Source organism: Gossypium hirsutum, chromosome A05 (genome assembly GCF_007990345.1).
Source record: "Gossypium hirsutum isolate 1008001.06 chromosome A05, Gossypium_hirsutum_v2.1, whole genome shotgun sequence".
Classification (NCBI taxonomy): Eukaryota; Viridiplantae; Streptophyta; class Magnoliopsida; order Malvales; family Malvaceae; genus Gossypium; species Gossypium hirsutum.
In genome coordinates, this window is record NC_053428.1 from 102,425,365 (window position 1) to 102,439,413 (window position 14,049).

A 14,049-nucleotide genomic window follows, 5' to 3' on the forward strand; every position below is an offset into this window, starting at 1 on the left:
CAAGGTATGGTGGGGTGGGTTTTTGCCCGACCCTGACCTGAAACTTAATTAATCAGCCTCAACCCTGTAAGAAAAAAATCCATCCAAACCCCAATCTAAAATCTAATAGAAAACCCAATTATGTCCCACCTCGTCCTAAATTTAATTTAATTGTTTTGTTTTGAAGCAAATAAGATTAATGTTTTTTTGAGTTTAGACTTAAAACTTAATATATTTATTTTTTTCTATTTATATATTTATTTACTAAAAGTAAAATTTTAATATATGTATACATATTAGGGGTATTTTTGTAAATATTTCAAGAAGAGGCGGGGCAAATTTATCTCGATCCCTATCCAATTTGACTATTTTTCTAATTTCACCCGACCCGACTCTCCTTGCACCCGAAGTTCTAAAAGAAAATCCGATCCTAATGGATTGGGTCGGGTCGGAATTTGTTGGATTCAGGCTTTTTTTGTCATCCTTACCCATCATTATGCACATGCTCTCTTTGCCAAACTCTCGACAATATAGGGACAATTCTGGCATATTCAAATATTTACGACATTTGATTTGAAATTGTGATCATAAATGTTAAGGATTCAAAAAATATATAGATTAAAATATTTCAAGGCAACATATGTAAATGTTAATATTTAGATATTCACTTCACTTTTTAAAAATTTTGGCCTATGGATCAAAAAAGCCCTTGATAAAAAAAATCAATTAAACCCTTAAAAAATGCATCCCATTGTGTCCTTGATGGCCAAAAAAGTAAATTAAGATTTAAATCACGATTTAACTCTTGAAGTTTACTCATTTTCTCACATTGACACCTATTTTTTTTATTCTAATTTAGTACCTAATGTATGATTCTGTTATAATTTTTAGTCCATTTTACTAACAAATTTTTTTAAAAAATTGGTGCCAATCAAATCATGGTACATGTCTTTCTTTTATAAAAATATATAAACTTTTTACTAAATATACATAAAGATTAAATATATATATATAATTCTAAAAATCTAAAAAAATTATAAAAAATAACAAAATATGTTTAACAAGGATGACACGCTATGTGGAAGGATGTTGATGTGGTATGTCACTGTAATAAATTTTTTAAATGATTTTAATTTTTTTTTAAATTACATTTGGAGACTAAAATGAACTTGATTATAAAGTTTAGAGCTGACAAACGAGCAAACTTGGGCGGACTCAAATTGGGTTTACTTCAAACTTGGATTTTTTAGGCTTGGGCCCCTTTGGATTTGGATTTTTTTGGGTAAGATTCTTTCGAATTTAGGCTCCGATCGAGCTAGGCGGACTCTGATGGATTCAAATAATATTAAATTTTATAAGTTAAAAATATTTTAATTTTGAATGTAATAGTTCATTTTACTTTTATAAAATAACAATGCAATTCAAATTTTCCTTATAAAAAGCATAACTTATATATATTTAATAAATTTATTTTATATAAAATAATTAAATTGCTTATTTTATGTAGAATTTATTATTTTATGATATTATATGAATTAACTAAAATACATTTTATTGTTCATTATTATATTATATTGACAATTGAATAACTTTTTATTTTTTTATTAAATTTATAAACTTAATACTCATATTTTAAAATATTTATTTCAAAACCCAAATATATTATGCCAAACCCAACCCAAATAGTATACTCATTATATAATACTATATCATATACCATAATAGTAGAGTAGTACATAATATAGTAATTATTATCATATATTATTGTTTATTATACTAGTTGAATTATACTCTTAAGTTCATGTACTTTTCATACATTTGAAAGTTAACCCTCCTATATTATATAATGCAATATCATATCATGTAGTATATAATATATTAATACTGTATATATGCATCAATAATTAAACATTATAATATCATGTAATATTATATCTTTTATTATAATCTACAATATAATAATAGAAAGACATTATATATTACTTCTTATATATTATTGTTTATTATTATATCAGTTGAAATTTACTTTAAGTCTCTATGCTTTTCGTACATTTTAAAAGTTAGCCTCATGCTCAGAGATGAAGCTAGGGGGCTGGCAGGGGCTCGACCCACTAAAATGTAAAATTTCTATTTAGGCTCTTAATTTTTTTAAAAATTTTAATTTAATCATTTGCAAATTATAAAGATATAGACTATAAAAAATTAAAATTTCATCGGTCCTCTAAAAAATTGTTCTGATTTCGCCCTTGCTCCGGCTATATTATATAATACTATATCGTATCATATATTAATAGTTTATATATAAGCATAAATGATAAAACATTATAATATTATGTCATACTATATCTTTTATTATAATCTATGTTATAATAACAGTTATATATAATAGTAGTGTATTATATATTACTTATTATCATACTAGTTAAAATATGCTCTAAGCCCGTATATGTTTCGTACATTTAAAAGTTAGCCCTCCTACAATATTATATAATGTTATATCATATCATATGATATATTAATAGTTTATATATATGCATTGATGATTAAATGTTATAATATCGTGTAAATTTAAGTCATCGATTTCGGTTTTGATAATAGTTATATAATATTTTATTATAATATCATTAAAGTTTATTTTTTATACATATATAATTATAGTATTAAGAATATTTTATATATTTTTTAATCTTTTTAAAAATTTATATCTTTTTAAAATTTAACATAAAAATTATTATTAAATATTTTTCTTTTTAATAAAATTTTAATATAAATATACATTTTCTTATTTAAAGAATACATTTTTGGCGAGAAAAGAAGATTATATTCCATTTCCATCATCAATATTGATATAATCCAACATTTTACTACTGCTTAATTTCAATCAACCGTCTGATCTAAAACAGAAGGACCAAATAATAATATGCCACAGCAAAGGAAATCATATAGTGGAAAATCTTAAGGCGAACAGCATCGGATGTTAGCGAGCCATTTTTGACCGGAGCCGGCTCCGGAGCAGGTGGAAGCATTTCAACGTTAACAGCAACTTTCATTCCATGGTAGCAGTAGCCACCGCTGCTGAGGAAGTAATAGGGTCTCAACTGTGTCAGCTCAACCACATCACGGCCACCGCGAGTGATGTTCTTTATGAAACCTTGATCATTGCAGTTGTCGTAACTTGTCTCGTTCACTTCCAGAACATTGAAGTAGCGCTTGTCGAAGTTGAAGACTTGAATAACAAGAAGCAAGATTTGAGTAAAATGGGTTTAAATGATTGGAGCCTTCAAAATATTTTGATGTTAAATAAAGAAAGACGAAAATAGTTATCTGTCCATACATATATACCACTTTTAGATAGAAGATAAAAGATAAGGTGCTTTCATATTGTGGAATGATTTGCTTTCATATTTCTCCAAAGTTAACCAAAAACCATCTATATATATCACCCTAAACCACACCATTTTTTGCAAATAAATTAAATCAACCCAACCAGTATCTCACTTACATTAAATTCTTCCTTTCTTTGAATTAATAATGTTCATTTATTGTGCACCATTTTATGTTATGATCTACAGCTAGCAATGCATCTAAAATGGAGCTATGGTTACAATAATAATCAAACAAAAAACTATATTTTTATCACATGACATATCGATTTTACAGTTCATGTTTAAAGTCTGTAGTTATCTTCTCTTTTTAGTAATATAACGTGCCTTACCATTATAAGGTGCCTTACTATCAAATATGCCTTTATTTTAATATATTTAAATAATTTGTGAATATAATGAAAATTTCATTTGAAATAAAAATATCATAGAAGTCTTTATATTAAGAGTTAGATTGAATTTTGTTCTCTTTGCTAAAAGAACGAGTAAATTAGTCTCTATCCTATTAAACCAAAAAGCATATTAGTTCTTTCAGTTAAAAATATTCATCCATTTTTTATGTTAAAAAGTGGCATATGGCTTGACAAAATAACCGATTGGTTATACATGGCATGCCATGTAGGGGCGAAGTCAAAAAAATTTGAGGGAGGCCAAAATTAAATTGAATATTTTTACCATTACCATTACAAATTTTACCATTCTTGGGGGTTAGTGCAATTTTATCATTACAAATTTAAAATTTTAATAGGCCTAAATGAAAAATTTCCATTTGAGGGACTGGTGTCATGTGCAGCTCATGTTGAGGGTACATGGACCAATTTTTACCCAAGTACATGTACACAAAATGCAATCTACTGTATTTATGATACTTTTACCCAAATTATTTTGGTATAATAAAAACAAAACATTTACTTAAAAGAAAATGCTTCAAAGATCATTTTAGCATTTTTCAGTAAAAAAAAAGAAGAGACATGATCAAGTAAAACAAATTAAAAACAATGCTGATAAACTGATATATCTCTTTTATAGTTGATTTAATAGAGGGAAAACACTTTGGTTCCTGGAAGAAGTTTTAAGTTTGATCAGCGATTTTTAAAACGGAAATAAACCAAATATTCAGCAACTTAAAGCAAAGAAGGAAAGGAGATAACTTACGAAGCCAATCGCCGACATAAAATCGCTCATGGTCGGACCATTCTGAATAATTAACGTTAGGGTTCCAACCTAGCTTGCCTCCAACACGATGTAATGCCGCCATGGAAGATTCCATCGAAACCATCATCAAAATCGCCATTAACATCAACTCAAACTTAACAAAGAATTTCTTTTCAACTCCCATGTTTCCCTTCGCAATGACAAATGCTGCTAAAAGAGTCGTAATGGTAACTACAATATATAGCTGCCGCTGTTGTTGTTGAAGTCAAATGATGAGTTGGAAAAATAATTAATTAAGATTATTTTGTAACGTATTAAATCGACAGTGCTAGAGTTACATGGTTCATGTTCTATTTGATGCTTATTCACCCTCCACGTGTAATTTTACTGGGAGCGTTGTTTGACATGACAGATACTTATTGGCTGTTATGGTTAATGTTTGTACACTGAGTGATGGGGATTTTGAAGAGCGGTTACACGTACAAAATCATTGATGGGCAGTTTTATTTTGCTTCCTAAAAAAGATTTCGTCAAAGAGATGCTAATTTTTATCCATTATACATATTATTATATAATGGATAAAATATGCTTTAAATATTTTATTTTTATTATATTTAGGATTTAATTTTTCTACTTTTAAGATTTAAAAAATGTTGTCTACCTTATTGCACGAGTTTAGCGTTCTGCGGTTATTTAGTTAGGGTTTGTCAACAACAATAAAGTTAGATCTCAATTTTGGGCGTGAGTTATGGTTAATCTTAATGTGGTGGGGGTAGATTTAGCTAATTTTCATATTATGGATGAGGAGGACCTTTTGGTGGTGGAAGGAGATGAAATATCTGTTGATCCAGAATATGAATTATGTCTGGTAGGGCAAGTTCTTACAGAGAGTGTTGTGAATTTCCCATCTTTAAAAAATACGATGGTGGATTTGTGACATCCGCTACGAGGAGTATCTATTATGGAGATTGAAGATAAGCGTATTTTGTTTCGATTCTATAGTGAAATTGATTTGAAACGGGTTATGGATGGAATGCCATGGTTCTTTAACTGACATCTGATTGTATTTCATAGATTAATAAGGGGGAGAATCCATCAACAGTTTCATTATGGGCTACAGTTTTCTGGGTGCAGATTCACAATTTACCGTCTGGATTTATAACGGAAGGGATGACACGACAATTAGGGGATTTTATTGGATGTTTTATAAAGTATGATGCGTTAATAGTCACGAGAGGGATAAGTAAATATATGCGGATTCGAGTTACAATAGATACCCATATCCCAATTAAAAGGAAGAAACAAATTAGTATTGGGCAAAATCAATTTGTATATCCATTGTTTCAATATGAAAAATTATCGTTATTTTGTTTTCAATGTGTCCGTTTGGGTCATAGAGAGAGTTTTTGTCCAGTGCGATTAACATTAAGGATCAGAAAGTGGAATTTGGATGGGATCTATCTCTGAGGGCTACACTAAGAAGGGGAGGGCAGTTGACGAGTAAATTGTTGTGGGAGGAACCCGAGAATGAAAAGTGGGAAAATATAGATATAGACGGGGAGAATACGGCAAGAAGATTTGGTGTTGATGTAACCAATCAAAGAGAACATAAAGGAGGTACAGGGTTTGTGGGGAGGTTTATGCGATATATTAAGAAACCAACGGAATTGAGGATAGAGGGTAATATGGGAAAATTTAAGGGAATGAGAGATTAAGCTGATTTGGAAGATACGCTTGTTGAATTTGTGGATGGAAAAAAAAGACAAAGATTTAATCTAGAAAAGGGGTGGTTCTGATAATGGTTGGGGATTAATGGAGGGAGGATTAGATAATGCAATATCGGCAGCCACTGTTAAGCAGGCCGACCGGGCATAATGAAAATATTCAGTTGGAATGTTCGTGGCTTGGGGTAGCCACGAGCAGTTAATCGTCTCAAAGAAAAATTGAGACACATTCAGCCCCAAATTTCGTTTCTTATAGAAACAAAGGTTGCTAGAAAACATATGGAGAAAATAAGTAGAAAGTGTGGATTTGAACATGAAATTGATGTTGACACAGAAGAAACAATAGGGGGATTTTCATTAGGATGGAGAGATGAAATGAATTTAAGTTTAAATTTTTTTCAAAATTGCATATTGATGTGGAGGTAGATGAAGGAAACGAAAAGATTGTATGGAGATTTATGGGTTTCTATGGAGTGTTTGTGGAGAATAATCGAAAGGAGTCATGGAATTTATTATGGCATCTGAAGTGTGGAAATAACAAGCCATGGATAGTTTTGGGAGATTTCAATAAAATTTAGTTTTTTTTTGAAAAACAAGGAGGAAGAATAAGGGACGAAAGATAGATGGGTGCGTTTAGAGAGGTACTTGAAGATTGTGAACTAAATGACTTGGGATTTTCTGGGTAGTGGTACACTTTGGAAAGAGGTAGATTGGTTGGAAATAATATTAAGAAAAGATTGGACAGAGGGGTTGCTAACCAAGAATGGTAGGATCTTTTCATAAGGTACTTCGTGAATCACTTGCAACATGGTTTTTCAGATTATTTTCCGGTGTTAGTTGATACGAATAGAGATGAGAGATTGCAGTTTAATGATCGACACAGGCAATTTCATTTTAATACCGACTGGATGCTAAACAAAGATTTGGAGGAGCAAGTTTAACAAAGGTAGTTATAGAATGAGATGGATACTTTGGCGAAACTAAACAAGCCAGGGGTACGATTGAGCAAATGGGCAAAGAAAGAGAAAGGGTTACGAGATCACTGAATAAAAGAATTGAATTCGAGAATGTTTGAGTTGAGTTCTGAAGAAATCAATGATGAGGTTTTAGCAGAGATTACAGAGGTTAAATTGGAGATGAATCTCGAAGCTGATAGGGAAGAACTTTTTTGGAAACAAAGGGCGCGAGTCAATTGGCTTCAAATGGAGGATAAAAATACGACATTTTTCCATAGGTGGGCTTCTCATTATCGAAAAAAAAACATGATTAAGGGGTTAGAGAATGTTTCTGGAAGATGGGTTACTTAGGCTAATAAAATCTCTAAAATAGCCACAGAATATTTCAAAGATATGTTTTCGTCAAAAGAAGTTAGAAACAGCGACAGCTTAATTTCAACTATTTTACCATGTATTACGGAAGAGCTTAATGAAAATTTGATGAAGGAATTTCAAGCAGAAGAGGCTGTAGAAGCAATAAAATCTATAGCCCCTCTTAAAGCATCGGGTAAAGATAGCTTTCCTACAATATTTTTTCAAAAGTATTGGCATATAATGAGGGAGGAAGTCACTAGGTACTGTCTGAATGTTCTTAATGATCGATGAGACATTGAGGAGGTGAATTATACAAGCATAGTTCTTATTCCTAAGGTGATTTCACCAAAGAACATGAGTCAGTTTTGACCCATTAGCCTTTGCAATGTGATTTATAAAATAATTTCAAAAGTGATTGTCAACAGATTTCCCCGAGTTTTGTATCATTGTATTGATGACAGTCAATGAGCATTTGTACTAGGAAGGCAAATTACAGCTAACATTTTTGTGGCTTACAAAATTTTACACTCGTTCAAGAAAAGAAGAGGGAATCCGAACAGGGGTTTTACTTTAAAACTTGATATGAGCAGAGCATATGACAGGATCGAATGGTGTTTTGTGGAAAGACTGATGTAAAAAATGGGATCCTGCGAGGAGTAGACTTCTCTTATAATGAGATGAATAACCAGTGTTTACAGTGGTGACCAATGGAAAAAATGGGGAGGAATTTCAACCTACAAGAGACTTAAGGCAAGGAGATCCCCTAAGCCCGTACTTATTTATTATTTGTACCGAAGGTTTCTCACATCTAATTGGCATGGCCAAGAGAGAGGGGAGGCTTTTAGGGGCAAGGGTGGGAAGAACTCATATTTCAGTAACTCATTTATTTTTTACTGATGATAGTGTTTTCTTTGGAGAGGTGTCGACTGAGGGTGCTAATATTATGAAAAGCATAATTAATGAGTATGAAGCAATATCGGGACAAATGGTTAATTTTGACAAATATCTGATCTATTTTGGTGGTAATGTTAATCAAGAGATACATGAACAGGTGGGAATATATTGGGAGTACGAATTTCTAATAATCTAGAGAAATATCTAGGACTACCCACAATGGTTGGCCGAAGGAAAAATCATGCCTTTATTGGGATTAAATAACGATTCAACAAACTGATATACAGTTGAAGTGTACGTTACTTATCAGTCAGGGGTAAAGAGGTATTTCTTAAATCCGTTTTACAAGCTATTCCAATTTATATGATGTAATGTTTTAAGTTACCAACTTCTTTTTGCCATGAACTTGAGAATATTATGTGTGAATTCTGGTGGCGTAATCCCAAAACTAGCAAAGGCATACATCGGTGTAAGTGGAGTGACTTGTGTATCCCCAAAATGAAGAGAGGGCTAGGTTTTAAGAATTTATTAATGCTTAATATGACCCTGTTGGCGAAATAGGGATGGAAAATTATTACGCAACTTATTTGCACGAGTAATGAAAGCAAAATATTTCCCTAAAGGGAAGTTTATGACTGCAAGAATAGGATCTTACCCTTCGTATACCTGGCGAAGCATATGTAGAGCTAGACGTCTTCTTGAAGAGGGGATTGGCTGGAGAATCGGGGATGGTAAGAATGTCAATATATGGAATGATGCATGGTTACTGGGAACTGGAAACAGAAGAGTACAATGTTAGCATATAGATATTCGGTATTTTGTGGTGGCAGATCTAATTGAAAGGGGTTTTGTTACCTAGAAGCAGTAGGATATTCATTCTTTATTCGATGAGGAGCAAATGCAGAAAATACTCTCAATACCGTTGGCAAGCAGTGAGACACAAGATGTGTTAATTTGGAGGGGCGATAGTATAGGGATTTATACAGTGAAAAATGGTTACAGATGGATGAATACAATAGAGGAACTCAGCATACAACATAATATTCTCCCTAAGTTTTTTACAAAAGTATGGGACCTTAAGGTACCAAGTAAGATTCGAATACATTTGTAAAAAGTCACTAATGAATTTGTGTCGGTCCTGTATAGTTTGAAACTCTGCAAATTGGAGATTAATATGATTTTCCCATTATTCCAAGAAGAAGAGGAGATGGTGAACTATCTCTTTCGAGATTGCAACTTCACTCGACAAGTACTCCGTGAGTTGGGGATTATTAATTCAACAACCAATAGAGAAACAAATTGGAAAAAAAATGGTTAGCAGTTGAATATGAAAATCACACTAATGAATAATGCAAAATCTGAACTGGTTTTTTATGGGCTATTTAGTACAACCGGAACAGAATTTATCATGAGGGAAGAAGGGACTGAGTGCGTGAAATTGTGGGTTTTATCATCACATATTGTGCAGAAATAAAGTATATGGGTGAGGTATTGAAGATCAGCAATGAGAAGAACAATAATGTGTGGCAACCAGTTAGGGGAGATGTTATAAAAATTAATTTTGATGCGTCTTTTAATCAAAACAATCATACATCAATATCAAGAATCATTGCACGAAATAAAGAATGTTTGGTGATGGCATCGTGTACTTACCCATGGGAGAATATTGCGGATCTAATAACGGCCAAGGCGAGGGCGTGCTTATAGGCTGTTTCTATGGTGGAAGAAATAGGTTTTCAATTTATATGTGTTGAGGGAGATGCGCTGACTGCTATTAGGAAAGTAAACCTTACAATAAAAGATAAATTATGTATTGGAAGTTTAATCTAAGAAATAAAGAGGAAATCACACAAATTTAGAAGTTTACAGTTCAAACACGTACCAAAGGAAGTTAATAAAGTGGCGCATCAATTGGCGTTAGAAGGACGGAAGTATGAAGGCCCGTGATACTGGATGGAAGAGGCGCCCCGCGTGGTGGAAGAACTGGTAAACCGCTACAAAAATCGCACTAAATATAGAAGATAAATAATATTGACGAGTCTGGACCTGATAATGATGGATCGTTTCGATGAACTTGCGGAAAATAACAGAGACTGGGGATTGAAAAGCCAGATGATGTGAGTTGCATGAATGAAGTGTCTTTACAGTGGCTGATGCAAAATGGGTTTTTGGGTACAACGTTAAGAAAATGGGATTCCAGACCTAGGTTTTCATTTATATTTAGCTTTAAGTCTTTTTGTTTGCTTTTACAAGTTTTAAGTTATTGTGTTCTTTAATTTTTTCTACTTTTTATTTCTCCAATGCACCATTTTGGGTGTCAATTAAAGTAGGACGTTGTAGTTTGAATTTATTATTGCGTCTGTATCTAGGTCAAGAATCCCATCAAATAAAAGCATCAGTTAATTCTTTCAAAAAAAAAATTTTAAAAATGCTAGTCCATTTGAAAAAAATAAAAGTCCAATTTTTAACACCGTTGAAATTCTTTTATCAAATTTAATCATATTACAATGTCATTTTTTTAGTTATATGGTTATCAAGTGAGTACTTTTTTTATTTCAAAAATATCACACAGAAAAATTTAACGGTGTCAACAATTGGATTGAAATTTTAAAATTTGAAAAGTAGAGAGATTAAATTTCTGAAAATAAAAATACATGAACTAAATTCTAAATCTATAAAGAGTACAAGGACTTACAATATATATTTTTGATAATTGGGAGAGCGGAATAAAATTGCTTGATATCAAACTCAAACTCAAACTCTCATACTTATAATATAAAACTATTGCCACTATATTAAGAGATTGTTGGCTACTTATAATATATTTTAACCTATTATAATCTAGTTTTATCATGCGATGTATCATCTAATTGCATATGTTAATTAAAATATATTAATTTATTTAAAACTTTAAAATAAAAAAATTATTTACTTTTATTTATAAATTTAGGAAAAATAATAGAATTAAATACAAAAATAATGAAAAAAAACTATATCATATATATAATATAACAATGTATGATATGAGCTATTCGATCCACTTCAAGGCCCATGATAGGGATGGACTTAGTTTCCTTTAAGGCCTAATCACTAGATTTAAATCCAAGCAATTGACGTCAAAACTCAATTTTTTCATTCAAAACTTTATCACGAAGAAATTTCGTGAAGAAGAGTTGAAGTTTCAAAGTGTTGGACTTTGGAGTTCAATACGGAGTGAGGATGAATTAGATGAGTCCAAGTTTGTTTGTGGACTTAAAGTCTCAATCCATGATGAAAAACCAATGTGGAAGATGTTAACAAGCTTAGGCATTACATTTCAAGAAGCCCAGTCAAACCTATACACTTAGCCCATGTCATAATCAGTTGACTTGCGGTGTATTTTTAGAAGCGATCCAAGCATTTTTGGGTCAGTGTTCTCTATGTCAATAGAAGATCTGTCTCTTAGCTTCACAATACACTTTGAATCACTTGATTTTGAGTTTGCGATCTCAAATTATGACTGTTTTAGTGAAAATCATGCGGGCAGAATTTTTGGACGGGATTATTACTGGAAATCACAAGTTTTAAGCTTTAATTTGAGTTTAAATCATACTGGTTTCAATTTTTAGGCTTTTTTTTATTATATATGAGCTCGATCTTCCATTTATTAGGTTTTATATTATTATTTATTTATTTTAAATTTTAGAATATGTTTAAGTATTTTAAGGTGTTGAGAAGTTTTATGTTTCTTAGTCAACAAGAAAGTTTAGTTCCACTAAAGCTACTCTTGTTTAGATTAAATATAGTTTTATTATACTTGAAAGTTTTATTTGAATGTAATTAGTTAGCCTATACAAAGATGTCTTCATTATTCATTAAAGAGATTCACTCATTAATAAATTTTTCAACTCTTGGAGTTAATTTCTTTCATGCAAGATTGCTTTCTTCTAATTTTTAGAAGCGATTTTTTTCTTCTCAATTCCTTCAAAGAGTCGTGGGATTCCGTTCTTCATTCTTCAATTTTCTAATGATTATTTCTTGGAAGGTTTATTAGAGTCATTAATTGAATTTATTAGGGTTTATATCTCAAAGGGTTCAATCGAGCAACTATCTGTTATCCATATCCATTAGTTTATTTGATTCATCTTCCACCTTTTAATTTCTATTTTCTTTATTTATTGTTCTTTTTGTTCTTCTTTTAGTTGTTTTCGCTTTTTTTTCTTTATTTTTCTAAATCTGTTTGGTTTCTTCTTTTCAGGTTAGATTTGAATTTTTTTTTAGCCGAACAACTTAAATACAATCTTGGTTTACTTCTCCCTATCATTTGGTATCAAATTTGGGCATTTTTGCTAATTTCTTGTGTCTGCTAATAAGGGTGTTTTTTTGTCATTTCTCATATGTGCTAATAGTCAATTTCTTGCTGCAATTTTTTTTGTTGTCTCCAAAACTATTTTACCTAGAATTTTTTTTGAAAAATTTGATTGTTTGAGTTGGTAAACAACCTCATTTTAATTAGGAATTTTGATCACTACTTTTAGGCACTATTTTATAATAAAAAATATATTCACAGAAAAAGTTGAAAATATAAAAAACATTCAAAAAAGTGAAAAAGAAGTTGAAAAATATTCTATGGGAGGAATTTTGTGCCAAAAATTTTCAAATTAATTTTTTATCATTTGAGAAAGCTCTAGATAAAATTTCATGATTTTAGCACATCAGAAACACATTGATCGAAAAATTCAAGTTTTTTCCATTGTTTTGGGTTTCTATTAGGTAATTTTATTTCTTTAATTCTAGCCTTATGTTCTCTTTTGTTTTTTGTTTTTCTTATTTTAGTATGCATTCTAATACATTTTCGTTTCTTGTGTTAATAGGTATGAAAAGAGTTGCCTCTCTTTTCTCCACACAACTTACTTCCTTTGAAATTGAGTTTTTTTTTTGACTTTTTAGAGCCTTAGGTTAGCTTTGTTAAAGAGTGATCTCACATCTTTTTTGAATATTATCGAGTTTAATTACTCTTTAAAAGTTACAAGTAAGAAAATCCTAACTTCTTTTCTTTGCCTCTTAGAGTTTATTTTATTGTGAGTGCTAACAGTGAGGTATAATTTTCTTTGATAAACTTTTCTTATTTGAGTTTTTTTTTTAATTTTCAGCCTCTAATAATGGCATGCACATGTAGTCAAGAAGAGAAACATAATACATCCTTGGTTACCATAGATAAACTTACAACAATATTCGAAGAACTTTAAAAAATTTTGGGAAATAAGGTTGGCACATTGCAAGCTTGTGTCCTTCAACACGAGGCAGTTCAACAAACTTTCAGCCAAACTTTGACTCAATTGGATGTTAACGATGATGATGATGAGTAGCCTCTTCCCCCTAATGATAAAACCAATGATTGTAATGATGGTTATGAGCTTCAACAGTCTTCTGGATGTATTAAATGTCGCTTGCATACTTGTGATGCAACTTTAGTACTAATGTCGGTGGCCAATTTTTTGTGGCTAAACCAAAATTTAGTGTTCCACCATTTAAAGGCAAGCATGATCCTAATGCCTATTGTGATTGGGAAAATAAAATTGAACTAATGTTTGAATATTGCAAATGTTCCGAGGAAGAGAGAGT

General features: G+C 31.2%; 1 protein-coding gene across 2 annotated transcripts; it reads right to left on the minus strand.

Moving 5' to 3' along the window:
- Positions 1 to 2,777: 2,777 nt before the first annotated feature.
- LOC121229610 (lamin-like protein) lies at positions 2,778 to 10,731 on the minus strand. 2 transcript variants are annotated; one of them, XM_041114309.1, is made up of 5 exons: positions 10,328 to 10,731; positions 10,099 to 10,233; positions 9,101 to 9,159; positions 4,518 to 4,767; positions 2,778 to 3,205 (listed from the first exon to the last, which is right to left on the minus strand). In XM_041114309.1, exons 2-5 carry the CDS (start codon positions 10,100 to 10,102, stop codon positions 2,874 to 2,876), a joined length of 645 nt encoding a protein of 214 aa, XP_040970243.1. In that variant the 5' UTR covers positions 10,103 to 10,233; positions 10,328 to 10,731; the 3' UTR covers positions 2,778 to 2,873. The 2 variants fall into 2 exon arrangements, with proteins under 2 accessions (XP_040970243.1, XP_040970244.1); XM_041114310.1 differs by lacking the exon at positions 9,101 to 9,159 and having other exon boundaries at positions 4,518 to 4,724; positions 10,328 to 10,718.
- Positions 10,732 to 14,049: the final 3,318 nt, after the last annotated feature.

Excerpts from the sequence above, each read along its gene's own strand:
- LOC121229610 (XM_041114309.1), bottom strand. Across the intron at positions 4,768-9,100 it reads CTTCGCCAGGTATACGAAGG|CGGCAGCTATATATTGTAGT; the intron begins GTAAGATCCTAT and ends CAACAACAACAG. Across the intron at positions 3,206-4,517 it reads TTATGTCGGCGATTGGCTTC|TCTTCAACTTCGACAAGCGC; the intron begins GTAAGTTATCTC and ends TTGTTATTCAAG.